The sequence below is a fragment of the Vidua chalybeata genome, chromosome 3 (assembly GCF_026979565.1).
Source record: "Vidua chalybeata isolate OUT-0048 chromosome 3, bVidCha1 merged haplotype, whole genome shotgun sequence".
NCBI classification, from domain to species: domain Eukaryota; kingdom Metazoa; phylum Chordata; class Aves; order Passeriformes; family Viduidae; genus Vidua; species Vidua chalybeata.
The window spans coordinates 98469087-98486451 of record NC_071532.1 but is presented as its reverse complement, the minus strand read 5'-3'; the positions used below and the strand labels follow the sequence as shown (position 1 = coordinate 98486451).

Here is a 17365-nt window from a genome sequence, read left to right as displayed (position 1 = left end):
GAACCCTTAACGTGCAGTGACATCATTTTTGGCTACAGTCTCATTACCCAGCCTATAACAAGCCAGACCAAAGACCTCCATCGGGGCCCTTCTCTAGGAGCTGCTGGAAGCAATGGTGCTTTTCAGAAGGGGCCCATTGGGAAGCACAGAAGGGATGCCCCAGCACAATGGCAGGATCCTTGCCCTGTCACAGCTATAGAAATGGGCAAGGGAGGCTCTTGCAGTTGCTGTGCAGACAACAACTTGCCCTGTTTAGACAAGAGGCCCTAACCCTCCTGCTCCACAGGGCAAGAACTCCGACAGGATCTGAGCAAAGCAGGATCCAGTAAAGCCAGTTAACCCTGGGGAAACCAATCTGTCCAGATTGAATCTGTTCAACTCCCACTGACCTGAGAGCAGGCCATGTCCCCAGGCCAGAGCTAAGGGACAGAATTTGCTTCACAGCCTAACGGGTAACATAAGAGATAACAGGACAACAGCCAACATTATGAAGAGCAGTATGAAATGTGCATTTAACTGTACACATAGTGGCAATCTTCATCAAAAGACCTTTATTGAGTTCCAACCAATAAAAGGAGAGCCTGGCATGTTCTACAGACCTGGGAAGAGATGGATCCCAGCCTCAAAAACCCATGACCTGAACCTACAACCATTTATTCTAACTGACATGGGGGACAAAGACACAAAAAGGGCTGCAAGGATTCCTGTTCCTTACTTCTAACATTCCCACATTTCAAAGACAGCCAAGCCTGCTCAGTCAACAAGAAGGGGCAGACACCTCTAGAGGAAGCTGCATCCCAGCTCTAGACACCCTGTCCCTAATGAAGTCATAGACGCAGAAGATGACGAGCTTCTGTTCAGACATCTAAAAGCTTCTTTGCAGGAGAAGAACCCCACCTTGACTGTCTGCCCACAGCAGACATCCATCATGGGGTGGGAAACTGTTTGAAGTCTCCACAAGCCTCAGGGTAACTCCAGCATTACCTGCTGCATGCAAGTGAGTATCAGCTACACATCTCATCAGACTCATCAGATCATGCTTCCACTCAACCAGAATGGCTCCTGATTGAGTAGCTACACTGGCTTTCTTAAATACCCCATTCAACAACCCACCAGTTCATCAAATAATTTTCTAGTCCACCCTCTTCCCTTTTCTTCTCACAAAGCATGATTGTCTCCCCACTCAACTATTCCCTTCCCCTGCTCTGTCAGGTGATGGGATCAGATCTCATCTCTAATACAGACATCTGAAAGCCCACCTGAATCACTGCTTCCCCACTTTGCAGTGTCTCCTGACAATCCTTCTAATCCCAACCTCACTCTCCTTCAACTCTCAATGGCACCACTTCAGGGCAGGTTGCCTCTTTCAAAGTCTGGCCTTCCTCCCCACCCCTTGTTCCCTTCACTGTCTCACAGCAAGAAGGTTTTGGATCATGGCTCCTTTTCCAGCTTGAACACACTCTTGCAAAGGTCAGAGAATACTTAAACCAGCCTCTGCTGTGAAGCGGCTGCTTTCAGCAGCTCCTGTGATGTCCCAAAACAACAGAAGAGGGCAGATAGGAGCTGCCAGAGAGAAGCACATTTGCTCTGAAATCTGTGGACAAGGTCTGGTCCCAGAGTGGGAAGTGTCTGTCATGCATGAAATACCCCTGGTTTCTACACCCAAGGGCTCATGAACAGCACAGCAATGCAGGCAGATGTGGGACAATTCCAGCTGTGCAGAGCCAGGCCTGTGCAACGCGTCCAGCAACCAGAGCCCCGGCCTTGCTCTCAGCTCTCCCAGCACAATGCAACTGGGAAATGGGTAATACTTGTTACTGAGGGCATCTGAAACATCCTTTTTCCATCCCACAAATCCACAGCTGTGAAATACACAGAATTTTCCTTGCTACAGAAGGAGCACATGACTTGTGTTGTATGAAAAGAGCATTTCTTCACCAGAAAGGGGCAGTTTACTAAACCCCCTTAGTGCCCCAAGGGCACTGGCAAAGCACTCTCAGGCAGTGACACCTCCTGAACAGACACAGCGGCAGAGGTGCAATATTCCTGTACATTCCCACAAGAAGGTAAGTACATAGTCCCAGAGCTGCTAAGGGCAACTCCTTGTGACAATACGCTATTTCTGCCTTAAATCTGACATACACCCTGCGTGTCCAAATGAGTAACTACATCAGAAAGCCCAGACACAGACCCTCATCACCTCCCATCTGACATAGCTGCAAAATCATTTCCACAAATCATTTCCACAGCAAACTGGAAGCAAAAGCAAGAGGAAAATGGGAGAAGCAACAAGCCCAGAAGAATCACCTGGCTCTGGTCCAGGTAACTCCAGGGCTCAGGAAGCAAATGTCTAATGATCAAGGCTTGCTGGCTGGTTAAATACACTGTCTATGCAGCACTTCTGCTGTCATTAAATATAAACACTGTATTTATTACTGTGAAGGAATTTCTGTAACATCAGAAACTAAGCTCTATCTATTCCTTGCTTTCTTCATATACTTTAAGACTGCTGTCAGGGGTTGGGGGGCAGGGAGGGAAAGGAAAAGAGAGAGCAAGAGCATACAAGGTAAACGAACCATGCAATAAAAATTGTTGAAATTGGCTCAGACATCTCCTGATAAGATCACAGAAGGAGAGAAAGAACTGCAGCTCTTCTGGTGAGAAATTCAGTCACTGACAAAACACATCCACTCAGGGAAAAAATGAAGTTAAACAGACACTTAAGCACATGGAGCCCGTGCCAAAAAAGCCAATTTTTTAAATACTGAAATTGAGGGTATTTTTGTATTATTACGATTCTGATCCCAAGAGTCAAGGCTTGCACATTTGGTATCAACAGTCCCCTCTGAAAGTTCATAAAACCAGGACTCACAGTGTATGGATCTCACACACTAAGACTGTGAATCTGGAGGCAAATTTACTTCTGTAGCTAAAAAATCAGTCTTGTCTCACAGCTCCCCACACCATGAAGTTCAGCCCCAAGGTGAAATATTACCATGAGTGTCCTTAGATCTTTTCAAGATGCTATTGGCAATTTCATTATAGACTAAACTATTCATTCAGGGGTCTGTAGAGTAGCTTGGCAACAGCCACCTCGTAGGAAGGGATGGCTTTCCTTGGAGCAGCCACAAACTCCTCAGCACCAGCTGTGAGCCCTGCTCCTGAGTTAATGGCTCATCCCTACTGCTGCAGAGTGGCTCAGCCAGCAGAGAGGCAGCTGCAGAAAGCACTTGCATCTCCTTGAGGACTTACATTGTTCTGTCTGCATGATCCACCCCTGTGTGCAAATCCTAATCCTTTGCATACCTCATAGACACTGACTACCTGGGTTTGTTAAATGTTTGACTGGCTATGGCAGCAGGATAATACTTACTGACTCCTTTTGACAGCTCTTCTTTTTGTGTACAAAGTGAAGTGCTTCATGTTTTAGGAATCATGTCAGCCTTTTAGCATCCTCCAGCAGATAAGGCTCTCCCTGCCAAGCCCTCTCAACCTGGCTGAAGCCAAATCTGGTGAAAAGGGAATCCTGGCACCCAACACCAGCCTCAAAAGTAATGTCCTACACAGTGCAAAGGAGCACTTTCAGCAGCAGCACACACAAGCTCCTCACTGCTGTGTGCTAAGCATTCCAAAGTTCTCCCACAGAGCTGAAACCCAACAGCAGTCCCCATACAACATTTTCTCCACAGCCCTTGTGCAGGACAGAACACAGTTTGTGGTGACAGCAAGCTCTGTGCAGTGACACCAGCCTTTTCTCCTCCTGCAGAGCAGGAGCACACACAGCTCCAGAGAAGGAGCTCTGTTCTTTGCTCATAGTTCTGCCACATCCACCCAAGCCAGACTCTGCCTAGACATGGCACTCTGCAGCCATCAGTGTTTTTCCCCATGATGCTGGTGACTACTCGTACTGCTTGCTGGTACCAGCTACTAGTACTGCCAAGGAAATAGGCACTCTCCAAAAATGAACAGAAACCATTCCCAATTTTTAAAGAAAACCCAGGCAGTAATGACATTCTCAAAGAAAACTCCTTCACTTTGACTCCAGCAACTAACCAGTGAGAAATGCCTTTAGAACTGAGTTGGCTCCACGCTTTCACTGGTTTCCTTGAACCTAGAAGACACTCAAGCCTTTTCCAGAAGCCAGAGTGGCTCAAGCAGCTGTAGTTAGCTACTAGCTAGGGAAGCTTCCTGTACCTACACACCTACAAAAGCACCCACAGTTCTGAGGAAAGATCAAACCAGAGTTCACCAGGAGGTTGTTCTAGTTTGAAACAGGTCACTGGGTGTTGGGATCTGCGGTTTAAGCAACGCATGCTTTGGGAGCTCAGAGGCCACAGCTGCTCCCTCTCTGGTGGAAGGCAAGCCCATGGCTAGAGCCTCAGCTCCCAGCAGCTGCCCCCGCCTCCCGCGGGGATCCTCGGGGAGGCCGCGCTCGGTGCCAAGCCCAGCTACGCTCCATCACACCTCCCGCACCACTTCATCTGCTCGGGAAACGCTCCGCGCTTCCGTCTGTCAGTACTTGTCTCTCAGGCAGGCACTCCTGCCAAGAACCCTAAAGCAGTTGCAAAGCTCTCCTCCCAGTTGCACATGCAAACCCTCTTAAGAAACAGCCAGAAGGTTTTGCCTAATGTAAGAGCGTAAACAAACTTGTTACACGCTAATCACCAGGTAGGCCACACACCCTTCCCTTCCCCCAGCCCCTGAATCTGCTAAAAGGACAGGAAATACAATCGTGGTCACATACCTTTGCTTCCTCGTTGATGTCCCAGGTGAAGGATATGGCGTTGTACGCAATCTCCTCAATGTTGCTGATGGTATTGAAGCTCTCCTTGTAGTCAGCTGTTAGAAAGAAGGGTTCATGAGGGAGAGGAAGAGGAGATATTACCTGAGTCCTTAAGCACACGAAGCAGCCAGAAACTGTAACTCTTCAGCAGCCCCTTGGGGGGCAAAAAAAACCAAACTGTACCTTAGGAATGGATCTTTGAAGAGTCTTGAAATGGTTCTCACACACAAAAAATCCTCAACAAACAGGAGGAAAGAGCAAAATGGGACTTGCAAAAAATTGAAACTAGAAACTCCATTGACAAAGGCACGTCCTAAATAAGAGGTGTTCTGTGCTATGTGCGGGAAACGCTACCCTGTATGGCAAGGACATAAGCTCTCAATAAAACTCCTTCAATAACAAAGATTTGCATGCGCGTCTGCTTTAAGTGCCAGGTGATTAATCCCTGCTTTAATTCACAGAAGGAAGGGACGAGGAGTACAGCCCAACCTTCAGCCAGAGAAGGCTGGAACCCGGCCAGCCTCAGCCTTGTCTGGAGGCAAGTGGAAATTTGCAGTGTTTTCTTTTTTAACATGTACCAAAGATGAGTTGTGAGCAAAGCTGTGGGAAGGAGGATCATTAGTCTTGAGGTACTTCTACAAGGATCTTGTCCTTTGAAGAAACACAACATTTAGGACAGCCACTGAGACTACAAGCTATGATTTAGCTACAAGCACCAGGATATTCTAAAAAAAACCTGTTGTCTGGAGGGGACTGTCAGATCTCCCAATACAAAACCCTAAACCCCACCAATCAAAATCCTCAAAAAAAATCAACCTCTTTAATGAGTCCTAAAAACTACAGCATTAGCTCCAAACACAAACTTTGCTTTCAGCAAAGTTATGGAGAGCAGAGAGAGCGATCCAGAAGTTCCTTAAAAATAACCAAGCTTTAGCAGAAAACTGAACCTTGCCAAGGAATTATGTCTTAAGTCTGACATCAGCAATGAGAGTGATCCATACCTATGTCAATGCATCTTTGTTTGGCTGTGTGCTGTCTTGAGTGCCAGTATTTCCAGTGCCTGAGCTGATCTTCCCTTGTTTTGTCTTCAGCAAACACAACCATAATGACACTCTGAAAGGAGAGAGGGAAAGATTAAAAGAAAAAGCAAACAAAACCATGAAAGAGCAATAGAGAAAAGGCCAGAGAGTACATTTGGTTTGGAGCTTTAGGCTTTTCCACTTGAGGCACTACAGTATACCTGGCACACCGCTGCCAAACAAGGAAGGCAGACAACAGCACTTTCTGGGTCATAAACAGAGATGAGCAGAACTGCTCTCCTAACTAGAATTCTGGGATCTCATTCCAGGTGTTGCATCACCTTTACACAAGTGCTGACACTGCTTCTTAACAGTCTGAGCCAGGATGGGCTGGTCTGGCAGTAGGTGGACAGCAAAGCAACGAACACTGACGTAAGAGCACAGCTAAGCTGGCCTTTGTGCTGATGCTCTGGTCTAGATTGCTGCACTTTGGAGAGTTTAAGGTTACCATTGTACACACCCTCCCTCCCAAGAAACCACAAGGGCTGCCACTCACTCGGACTTTACTGATGGGGTGATGGATTCCTTCAGTGCTGCTGACTTCTTTCAGTGTGATTGGGTAAAATTGACCTTTATTCAGGTAAGTCATTGTGCTGTCCCCAGGCTTCTGTCGGAGGGACTTGGAGGCTTCCAGAGTGTATTCAAAGTTATTCCTATAAAGTGAAGAGGGTAGTGATTGCTAAGGCATTTTCCTGGAAAGCTGATTAAACGTTCCACATTTAATTTGGAGAAATTCCAAAGTCGTTAGCTGACTCACTAAGCCATCAACAGGCAAAGAAGTTGGAAAACAGGATGAGCCCCTTTTTCAACCATTTCCTTCATGAATGAACATTTAAGAGAAGTTCTTGGCAAGCTAAATCCCAAGAAACATCAGCAGACAAGACTGAAAGGTCCCTATTCAGGCTGAGAGCAGCAAGCTGCCCTCACCAAAGAGAAAAGCATCTATTAGAATTTAATTAAATTCACAAGCTAATAAGCTACTCGGTGGCTATCATCCTCTTGGTCAACTGCAAGTATCAAACAACTAATTTGCTCCCCTCCTCTGGAGTTTAGGCGAGTTTTATTTCTCCTATTTTTGCTGTAGATTTCCAGCAGATTGAGAGCAAGACAAGCACACCAGGGAGAGGGGCACAGCTGGAAGCTGCCCCTGTTCCCAGACCACTCCCAGAGACTACTGCTCCTTCTCATGGGAAACAGATTTGGTGCAAGGACCATAACTGAAGATGGGTGGTATTTCCAGTCCTCCAGGTAGTTTTCCTTAAATTATTTGTTTTCTTTAAAGATACAATAGTATCTTTACAGCTACAATTTTCAACTGTGAAAGTCAAATTAGCAGACATAATTGTGGGTTTGAGACCCACAGGCCCCCCCGCCCCCAAATCCAACTGTGACTCGGTGCAAATTGGCATGAGTTGTACTGCTTGCTCATGGACAACTAAGAGAATAGGAGGATACAGGCAAATGGGAGCCTTAAATCATTACCCAGAAATGCTGTCAAAAACATAATCTTCTGAATTCATGTTGGCCATTCGGAGATTCAGTTCAGTAGGAAAGAAAACCTGGAGTAGACAAAACAATGATTAACAGCAGCAAAACAACAATTAACAGCAGCAAAAAGAGAAGTCAATATTAAATAGATACTCCTTACCACAGAAGTTCTGTCAGGCAAATTGTTCACAAGATAACAACTGATTTTTGGTTTCAACAAACAGGACACTTGAATAGTGTTTTAATCCAAAACTTTTGGGTGTCAACTAAGCAAGCCTTAAGCTTCCAAGTCAGCTTAAGGCAAAATTTTAACGCTTCCTCAAATCTCAAAGGGCATAGCTACACAACTCCTTGAGGTTTGGCTTAAAAATCAAAACATGGTTACGTTGCTATTTTCAGTCGGTATCATAAAAACAAAACCCACAGATTTTCTCACTCAAGGGCCCTATATAATCCAACTATTTTCTATGGATGCACACCACACCTAGAAACTGGCAGTAAGGAAGCTTACATACAGTCACTTCACTTTGGTACCTGCAAAGGCACCACAGAGCGCCGAACTCTTGCAAAACATGGCCCTATGGATCGAGATAACTATTTCCACACTCTGCAAGCCAAAGCCTCTGTCACTAGTAAGATTAGTCATTAGCTTTCGATAATGATTTCATGCTGTGAAGGTTTTATTTACTAAGTTTTAGTTATGCACTTTTCTGGGAAAGCCTTCTATTTCTAAGCCACTGGACAGATTTCTGGCTCATGTAACAAAAACAGTTAAAGACAGAACTGGATCTCTCCCATCCAGATCAAGACACACACACACACACAGAGCAGCTGCCTCTCCTGGTACCTCTTGCACACCCTCCTTGAAAGTCTCCGAGAAGGTGGAGTCTGGCGTTCGCCTCTGGGAGTTCTGAGGCTGGGTGTTGGAGCTGAACTGGTCAGGATTGAGGTTCCTGTCAAAGACCACCACCCGCTCGGGCGGCTCGGGGTGGTACACGCTTGGTGGGATGCCCACGGAAAAGCCATGGGGCTGCGTCTCCGTCTTGATGGAATGGGTGGGCATCGTGGCAATTGAAACGGTGACCGTTGTGTCCGGGGTTGTGAGGTGGCCTCGCTTGTCCATGCCCATCTGGGGGGTATGTGGAAGTACAATATTGAAAGGCACATTTTTCAGAACCTGGACCCTGTTTTCTCCAGCAGAAATGAGCGACTGTTCTGTCACGTTTGGGATGCTGTTCCTCAAAAGGGCAAAAAGAAATCAGGCATAAATTATACAGTTTATTTTCTCATTAAACAAGAGCTATAAAAGATTTTCAACTTTTTGGACAAGGACAGCTGACACAAACTCTCCTACCTGTGCAGAACAGCTCAATCCTAACCTGAAAAGCGGAGAAACTCCTTTAAAAAAAACCCATTAACTCCTCTCCCACTGTTAATCATCCCACCCTGGAGAGTAATTACCCTGGAGCAAAGGGTGAGGGTTCACATCCCAGATCCTCACAGCTTGGAAAACAGCAGTCCAAAACTCAGCACTTCCCACCACACACTGGCACACACAGGCTCCACGAAGCTGCTCTTTGACAGAGGGAGAAGGACTGACAGCAAGGCTGCTGCTCCTCTGCCCCAGCACTGTGCACCATCTGGGCAGCACTAATAGGGAAATTACACCTCTCCTTTCATGCACATCCCCCCAAAGAAAATCTGCACCAAGACTCCTGTGAGTTGTTTGCATAACTTGCCACTCTCCACCCCACCACATTCATTTCTGCCAGGACAACACAGATCTGTGGCTGAGCTGACCTCATAGCTAGTAACCACTAAGTCAGCCTGCCCTCTCTTTCTCCCTCCCCACAAAGTGGTCCTGCCCCCTCCTTTACACCAGTTCAGACATTCCCTTGCCTCCTTGGTGAGCCAGTTCAGCTTGCCTGGCTGGCAGAAAACTAGCCACCTTTTCTTTCCCTGTTTGGTGATGGATCAGTGTGAAACCCAATCTGGTTCAAGAAGAGCAGTGGGAACACATGGCTGGGAACCAGCCTGCTCTTCTTGACAACGAGTCACTCAATTAGCTCAGCCAGACCATAAAATCTCATCTCAAATCCTTAAAGCATTCTAGTCTGTCCAAAGGAAGAGTATGGTAGGAGTGGAAGCACGGCTTGAGTGAACCTTCCATTTGTTATGATCACCTAATCAGTATCATCTGCTTAGAAGGCACAAGAGAGGGAAGGCAGGTAGGGGAAGCAAGACAGAAGTTCCACAGGATACAAAGGAAGTCCCCAGACAATACAAAACCAAACCACAGGCACTTTGAAGTCCATTCCAACTGGCTCATGCATGACACAGCAATGTTGCTGGTACCTGAGAACAAAAATCAGCAGACAGCAACTGAAGTAACTGCATGAAAAATGGAAAGTGTCACCAGTGACCGCAGCCTGGGGGGGTGCCTGCGCTACCAGGGTGCCTAATGTTAGAGAGCAGCTTTTGCTAGGCTGACTATATGACATCAGCACACCAAAAGCAGATAGATGGCATTGAGCAGCAGTTTGAGCCTCGACTCTCCACACCATGGCTCAACCCCTGTCCTGTTCCTGGGGCAACACAGGAATCTGAGGCACAGAGTAAAAGCTAACAATTTCTCTCTTCCAGCACATCACCACAGTGCAGCAAGTTACTTTCTTTCAGCAGCTCTTATGGTCTAGGAGGGAAGGGAGGAAACAGAGAAGTAATAATAAAAAATAATACCTTTTGCTATGGTCTTGTTCAGGATGTTCTACCTCAGGCTTAGCTGTTGAAGATCTCCTCTCTCTTGGAACCTGAGAAATTTAAGACATACTATAATTCAATTCTTCCTCCCATACAAAAAAATAGCTCCTTAAAATTTGGTCAAATTAAGGAAGTCTTGCTTTGGATGCCAGTCAATATTTGCATTACAGCTTAACCCATGCTCACATGGCTTTGGGACGCCAGGGCAGCCCCAGGAGATGCCCCACGGATCCCTATGTAGCCAACTCAGTCACCTGTGTCAGCCCTGAGCTCTTGCCAGTACCAGGTGGTGAGAACACCACTGCAGAAAACGATCCATCCATGGCTGGAGCACCAGTCCTGGGGGGAGCAGGACCAAGAGGAGATTTCCCAAGGTTTGCTGGCAGTGCAGGTTCTCACCTCTGCAGGCTGGCAGAGTTCATCTTGCTGGATGAGCTCAAAGCTTGTTAAAGAATGCTGTTCCACAGCCACTTTCAAGGACATGTGCTCTCTAGGCCATTCTCTCAAAAACCACTTGAGGCTCTCCTTTCTCCTCAGCGATCAGGGAATTTGGGGAGCACCATGTCCAAGAAGCATATTGAGATACTACAGCTCATATTCGTGCATGGCCACACAAAACACACTGGCCCGAACTATATTAAACCTTTTATAAACAAAATGTAACCAGCACTCTAGATTTAAGACAGCTCAGTATTGCTTCTTGTATTTTATGCCACGGACAGGATTTGCCCTGAAAACACAAAGTCAATCAAACAAGTCACCTTGCCCAGACACGTGCCATTTTCCTGGCTGTACTGCAAGGCCAAGGCACACAGGAGAAGGTGAACTCTTGGAGGCTCAATTCCTTGTGTGGAGCACATAAGCAGCACCCCAGCAACCCAAACAGCTCTTGCAGCTGCTGGCACAAGCCCGTGGTGCTCAAGTCCACACAAGCTCTCCTGCCAACCCACATGTAAGGCCCAGGACTTCTGTCACCCTCATCACACCTCCTGAACGAGCAAAGCAAACATCTTCTGGTGTATGTATGGAGGATTGAACTCCCACCACTCTTGTTCACCAAAGCCTGTTCAGATCTTGCCTCCATTTGCCAGTCTGGGTCCAGGGTGGGGAACCAGCAGCGGGGAACCGCTTCAGCACGAAGGCACACTGGCACCAACAGCGTTCTTCTCAACACAGCCCTGACTGAAAACTATGTCCTCATTCTTACACATAACCTGGAATCCCCAGAAACACCAGAACTGTTCAATTTCCCACAGTAACCAGGAAAATTTGGAGAACTTCTAGCTGGAGACTGCTGGGAGGCCAACACTAACTAGTCACTGAAAAAGAAGAGTTTTCCAAGCTGCATTTGGCCAACACTCTCAAAAGAATTTTTATCAAAAATTTGTTTCCTATAAGGCCTTATTGACCACAGTTGAGCAAGCCCAGTAGTTAAATGGAAGGAAACAAAAGTTTTCTGGTTTTACTGTTTTGTTTTTTATAGGAAGGTGATCTCATCAGCCCCATATACAGAGGGGGTGTGTTACAAATGCCTAAACGTCATCCCTCTATAACATTACTCCATAACAGCCCTCAATAAATCTTTCAACCTCCAGCCATTCTGCTTTACCCAAGTGTGCAACATACCTGTTTTCTTCCACCAATTTTTCCTGATACGCAAACATAAGAGGAAACCCTGAATTAGGCATTAATGTACAGTAAATCCCTTCTGCTTTGCCAAGCATGAAGGATCAACATCAACATTCTTTTTGTAATCTACAGGTTTAGAAATCAAAATTTAATCTTGTGGATTAAAATTGTTCTGGTGAAAGCATGTTGTTGTTCATTTTTTTTCCCCCAAAACCATAGTAAGCACAAGCACAAAGCAGAGAGGCAGTTTTCTCACAAAACTAGCTAAATAACATCCACATCAGTGAGTCTGTGGCATTTGTTGTGTGTGTGGAGTGTTAATCTCCATATTAAGCATTACAAGAATATTTTGATATGTAAGACATATTCAACTCTTAAAAGGGCAGGCAAGGGTTTTGCCTGCGCCAGGCAATCTCTCCTAGTGCTTGAGGAACATAACTGAGGCTGGCAACTGCACTCACTCCTGTTAAAAGACACAAGCCAAAGTGCCAGGCAGGAGAGACAAGTCAGCCTCCTGGCCTTCCTGCATGCTCAGCAAAGAAAAAACAGGCATCTCCACCTGGTGAGCCAGGCCACCATAACACAGACATCTCAACACAAGCAGGACCCCTCCCTGCCTGGAAATGCCTGCTGGTCTCCGCTGACCTGGCTAGAGATAACTACCCTAGCTTATACTTTTGGTATTCGGGAAACAAAGCTCAGCAAAATGCACCCCATGCAGACCAGAATGTTCTCTGACTCCTCAGTTCAGCTGCAAGCACCTAGGAAGGCACAAATCTCTGAGAAGACCATGAACACTGGGGAACACAATCACTGCTATCAAAGGATTAACAGACTACAGCAGTTGAAGCTCTCTGAGGGTTGGAGTGATGCAGACAGCAACTCTTTCAGGCGGACACTTCAGCCCCACATAGCACCAAAAACTTGTAATTGTATCTTAGTATCAGCTCAGTCTAAAGTAACACAACAAAGGCCCAGCAAAAGTCAAAGGTCCACCAGAATATGAATCATCTGAGCAAAAGAAGTTTCTTTCTCCATGCATATTTATATTCAGACAGGGATATGGTCCTGAAGTGTCACTGTTTGTGACTATTTTTATAACGCATTGCCCTCTTGCAGAACCTGGGGTCAACAGAAAAAGTGCTACTCAAATTCAAAAGTAGTAATGTGCTACTAAACTTTTACATCAAGATCTAGGGAATCTTATTTTACAGAGCTAAAAATAAAACAAATTTTCAGAAAGAGAGACATAGGGTTTTTTCAATTTAAAACCCACACTGTTTGAAGTCCTTGTGACCTGTTCACAGCTTCTGTAAAATCCTCTAGCAAATGACACCTTTTCCACAGGTGGAACATGAGCTCTGCTGCTACCAGAGAAAAGGCAGGCCAATCTACCTTGTAGTAATCATAGAGCAGTCCGAGGGCAGCTGCACTGTCTTCATCCCCATTGATGCTCATCATAGCTTTGGTAGCTGCTGTGAGGGGATTTTCAAGAAAAGTTTTCCAGGCCTCATCTTCATTGGTGTAAGGACGTCTCTGAGAGTAGAGAGAGTCATTCTGAAGAACCAACACGGGTCTTTTACTTGAATCATAAGAAAAGAAGAAATAAAAAAAGCCACCTGTTAGAACACATGAGAAACATTCCAATAGTTGTTCAAAATCAGCTGCCCCAGTTTCATAGGGTTCATATTCTGATTCAGTATACTGCAAGGATTAGCCAACACAAAAAGCCCAGAAACTTAATTCTGATCTCACTCATGCTCAGAGTAAATCAGGATTAATTCGATCAAACTCAGATGGATTACACCAGCCTCTACAAAAAGACAAAGCCATGTAAGAGCACAACTGACCTGCTCATGCTCTGAAGCCAACCCAGAAAGAGTGACACACTTTCTAGCCAACCACCTTCAAAGCCTCCAGCACACCCTATGTAAAACTGCCAAGCTACAACCTGATCCAGTCCCCACGTGGAACTAGAAAATGTGCATTAACGAAACATCTCTTGTCTCCAGTGCTTTCAAGTGTTTTCACTCTCAGAACATATCTAAATACACCACCTAGAAGCTACTGGTAAGGTACAGATGACATAAGGAAATTAGTAAAGGGGAGTTCAAATCAATTTGGCAGTGTTTTTTTAGTGACAAGGAGGAAAAAAAAACCCACAACTTACTGCCTGGTTACTGTTGAAATAATCCAGCATACTAGTTTGAAACACACTCAGATGAGTGAAGAAAAAGGAAAAATCTGAGTTATTCCCATTATGCTATAGTGTATATATATAAAAAATTCTATTTACTCTGAACATTTGGAGATTGCTGGGAACCAACAAACTCCAAAATTACTTGGACATTCTGCCCACAGATAAAAGCAAGAGGTGTAGAAAATGTTGTCCTGCCAGCCTAGGAAAAAAAAAAACTTAATATTTCGGTTCTATTGGTAAAACATATGCTTCATCTTTTAAGTCAGCTCAAGCTAATTTTTAAATCTGACCTTTAAACTAGTTCAGTTTTCTTTCCAGTGCAAGTTTAACATTAGTTTACTGTGGATGGGCTGGGGCAGAAGGGGAAGCTTTTTTACTTTCCTTAATAATCCCAAACTTGACATTTTTAGTGAATTGGCCGTAGTTAAAATAGAAAAGTAATTATTTAAAAACAACTAACCCCACAAAAAGCTCCCCACCACCTTCACATCCTTTTCATAGTAGGGAATCTTTCTTTTCATCTATTTACCCAGATATATTCAGAGACTGAAATACACTACAAATACAAAAAGTTGTGAAATAGAAAGTTGTGAAATACTCTAATCACTATAATCAGCTTAGCAGTATCCTACATTTATCACCACCTTCTACCAAAAAGATTGCAAAGCAAATTATGCATTCGACGCTTTATCAGTTACACAAATCACCCTGCTGAGCTGCCATCGGACAGCTTGGCTGAGCTGAAGGCACTGAAAGCAAGTGGGAGTTTCCAGGACTTGTAAGAGCACTTTGTGGCTATAAATCAGTATTATGTAGTTGGAAGAAGAGCAAACAAAAATGACAAAAGAGACAAGTTCTTGCACCAAGCCCTTTCTTTAGGTCTTCATTTGTGTACACACTGACACAGACACCCAAACGCAGAGGACAGCTACTTTCCATCAGCGTGAGATGAGCCACAGAACACAAAGCAGAATTTTCTTTGGGGACACTGTACAAGCTCCTGTTTTTATACAATATGATAATAGAATCCTCAAATATCCATAGGAAATGGGAAAGTTCTCTAGTTATACTCACACAGAAACAGGCAACTGAAGTAACTCGGGTGCAGTTCCCTTGATCCATCCCCAGCAAGCTGAAGGGCTAAGTCAGCTTTGCTGAACTCACAAGACCACTATGCTGATTCCCTCCAGGAACACAATACTCACATAGGAAGGGAAAATCATCAGAAAACAAAAAATACTGAGAACAAAAGCCTCAACTAACCAGAAGTCTAGTGAATGCAAGACCTATGTATTTTTGTGTGATTTCTTTGTCACTGAAACTCCGAAATTCAATGCACATTGCCCTAAAGGTAACCCACCCACCTAAAAAAGCGCAGAAGAAGTTATCTGCAGAATTATCAAGAAACATACAGTGTTTGGCAGGAACTTCCTCCTTTAGGAGAACCACAGCTTCTTTCAGGAAAATGAGAACATATTGATAAGAGAAGGCAAACACATCTTTTTTTCCTAAGTTTTAGAACATAACTGCCATGCTGATCTGCTCACAGAGTAGTAGAAGTCCAGCAGAGGCAGAAACTTAAGCTTCATACAGCAGTTCTAATAATTTCCCAATTTTACTTTCCACTTGACCACAGTGGAAGCAGAGAATTACTACAAAAAGCAGAGACTCTTTGCCTGCAAGGCTTCCCCAGCCTGCGATATTCTGTGTTCAGACCACAGAATCTTTTCCTCCTTCCTTCACTGATCCAGAACCAGCCGTCCTGTCCCTCACCCTGCGACGTTCAGAGCTGCGCAGTCACGCTGTGCCTGCTCCTGCACGGAGCACACCTCTAATGCTGAGGCAGTACCGAGGATTTCTGTCATTGGCATCTGCGTGCCAGAAAAGCAAAGCACATGTACCCAAATTGCTACGACCTCATCTATTAAGTGTTACTGGAAATAAAAACACCTATGAAAAATCCTAATCAGAGACATGAGTTAGTGAGCTGCTGCATTGGAGTCCTCTTCCTAGAAAGTAGCATGTTGAAGCAAAAGGCTGGATTACAAATCCTACACATTCCCTAGGAAAGGAGTGCATTTGAGTCACCAATTATTCAAAGTATAGAATTTTTAAAATCTGTTCTTGAAATCAAATTATTTCAGAGCTACCCCATTTTCCGGCACTTAGGTGTCCACTGTCAGCAGATGGACACGGTGACAAGTGCAGCAACAGACCCGAGTCCTTAAACACAGCCTGGATCCGCTCGAAGACGACGTCTCGTATTCAACGCCACGAAGTTACAGAATAAACACACCTCGAGCTCAGTTTAACTCTTTCAGGACCCAACTTCGGCTACTCCGGGGTCGCCGCAGCGGAGCTCGCCGGGAGCCGCCCTTACCTGCCGAAGTCCACCTTGCCGGAGGGATGCGCCTCGTAGAAGTCCATGGGGGCCGCTGCGGCCGCCGGGCAGCGGCGCGGGGGCTCAGCCCGGCTCCCTCAGCCCGGCAGCTCCTCCCGACGGCGGGGCCGCCGCCGCCGCCGCCCGCATTTAAGGCGCGGCCCGGCGGGGCGGGGGGCGGCCCCACGCCTCGCTGCGGGTGTCGGGTTTCAAAGCCGGCCCAGCCCCGGCGCTCGCCCCGCGGGGCGGGGTGGCCGCCGGGGTCCCCCCGCTGCGCCGCCGGCTTCCCCCCGGGGCTCAGCCCCCGCGCCCCCCCGCCATTCCGCACCGCCCCGCCGCAGCCTCCGGGCGCTCCTCCGGGAGCGAGGGGGGCGGACCCCGCGAGAGCGGCTTCTCCGGCCCGGCCCCCGGGCGGCGAGCCCCTCTCGCCGCAGCCCCCCGGCGGGGCGGCAGCACCGGTCGGACCGGACGCGGTACTTCTGCCCCCGCCCGGCTCACTCACTTGTCGTAGTCCTGTGTCATGTCTGGCGGAGGCAGCGGGCGGCAGGACTGGCCGGGCGGGTCGGGAGGAGCAGCACCGCGCACCCGCCGCTCCCACGGGTTTTGTCGGCTCCTCTCGCCCGCTCAGGTGCTCCCGCAGCCGCAGGTGGACGCGCGCCGCGCCGCGCCTCCCATTGGCTGCCGCGGCCCCAGGGGCGGGACTGCCGCGCCCCCATTGGTCGGGCGCGCTCGGGGGCGGGGCCGGCGGTATGAGGGCTCCGCGAGCCGGGGCGGCGGCGGGACGGGGCCCCGAGCGGGCGAGGGACAGGCCGGGAGCGGCCTGGCATCCTTCCCGCGCTAAAAACGGGATTCCCTTCTCCCTCTCTCCCCTCCCATGCGATTTTATTTCTTTTTCATGTACTACACCCACTTTTGGGAAAATCTAAACTCGCCACAATCATATGAATTGTCTTTATTATAGTCTTAATCTGTGCCACGGAAGGTTTACACTGGACATTAGGAGGAATTTCTTTGCAGGAGGAGCGATTAGACATTGAAATGGGGTG

The 17365-nt window shown here is 46.8% G+C and overlaps 1 protein-coding gene across 3 annotated transcripts in view; it reads right to left on the bottom strand.

The window, feature by feature from the left end:
• The window catches only part of GRHL1 (grainyhead like transcription factor 1), a 40282-nt gene extending 23377 nt beyond the window's left edge, over positions 1–16905 (bottom strand). Inside the window, exons 1-8 of one of the 3 annotated variants that reach the window (XM_053939431.1) lie at positions 16822–16905; positions 13135–13321; positions 10090–10160; positions 8198–8588; positions 7345–7421; positions 6359–6515; positions 5785–5896; positions 4745–4839 (exon numbers count right to left, since the gene is read on the bottom strand). In XM_053939431.1, coding sequence (XP_053795406.1) covers positions 4745–4839; positions 5785–5896; positions 6359–6515; positions 7345–7421; positions 8198–8588; positions 10090–10160; positions 13135–13321; positions 16822–16841 — 1110 coding nt within the window. In that variant the 5' untranslated portion in view covers positions 16842–16905. Of the gene's footprint in view, positions 1–4744; positions 4840–5784; positions 5897–6358; positions 6516–7344; positions 7422–8197; positions 8589–10089; positions 10161–13134; positions 13322–16319; positions 16393–16821 lie in introns of those variants that run through there. The other 2 variants (XM_053939429.1, XM_053939430.1) reach the window with 2 other exon arrangements.
• Between the last annotated feature and the right edge of the window lie 460 nt (positions 16906–17365).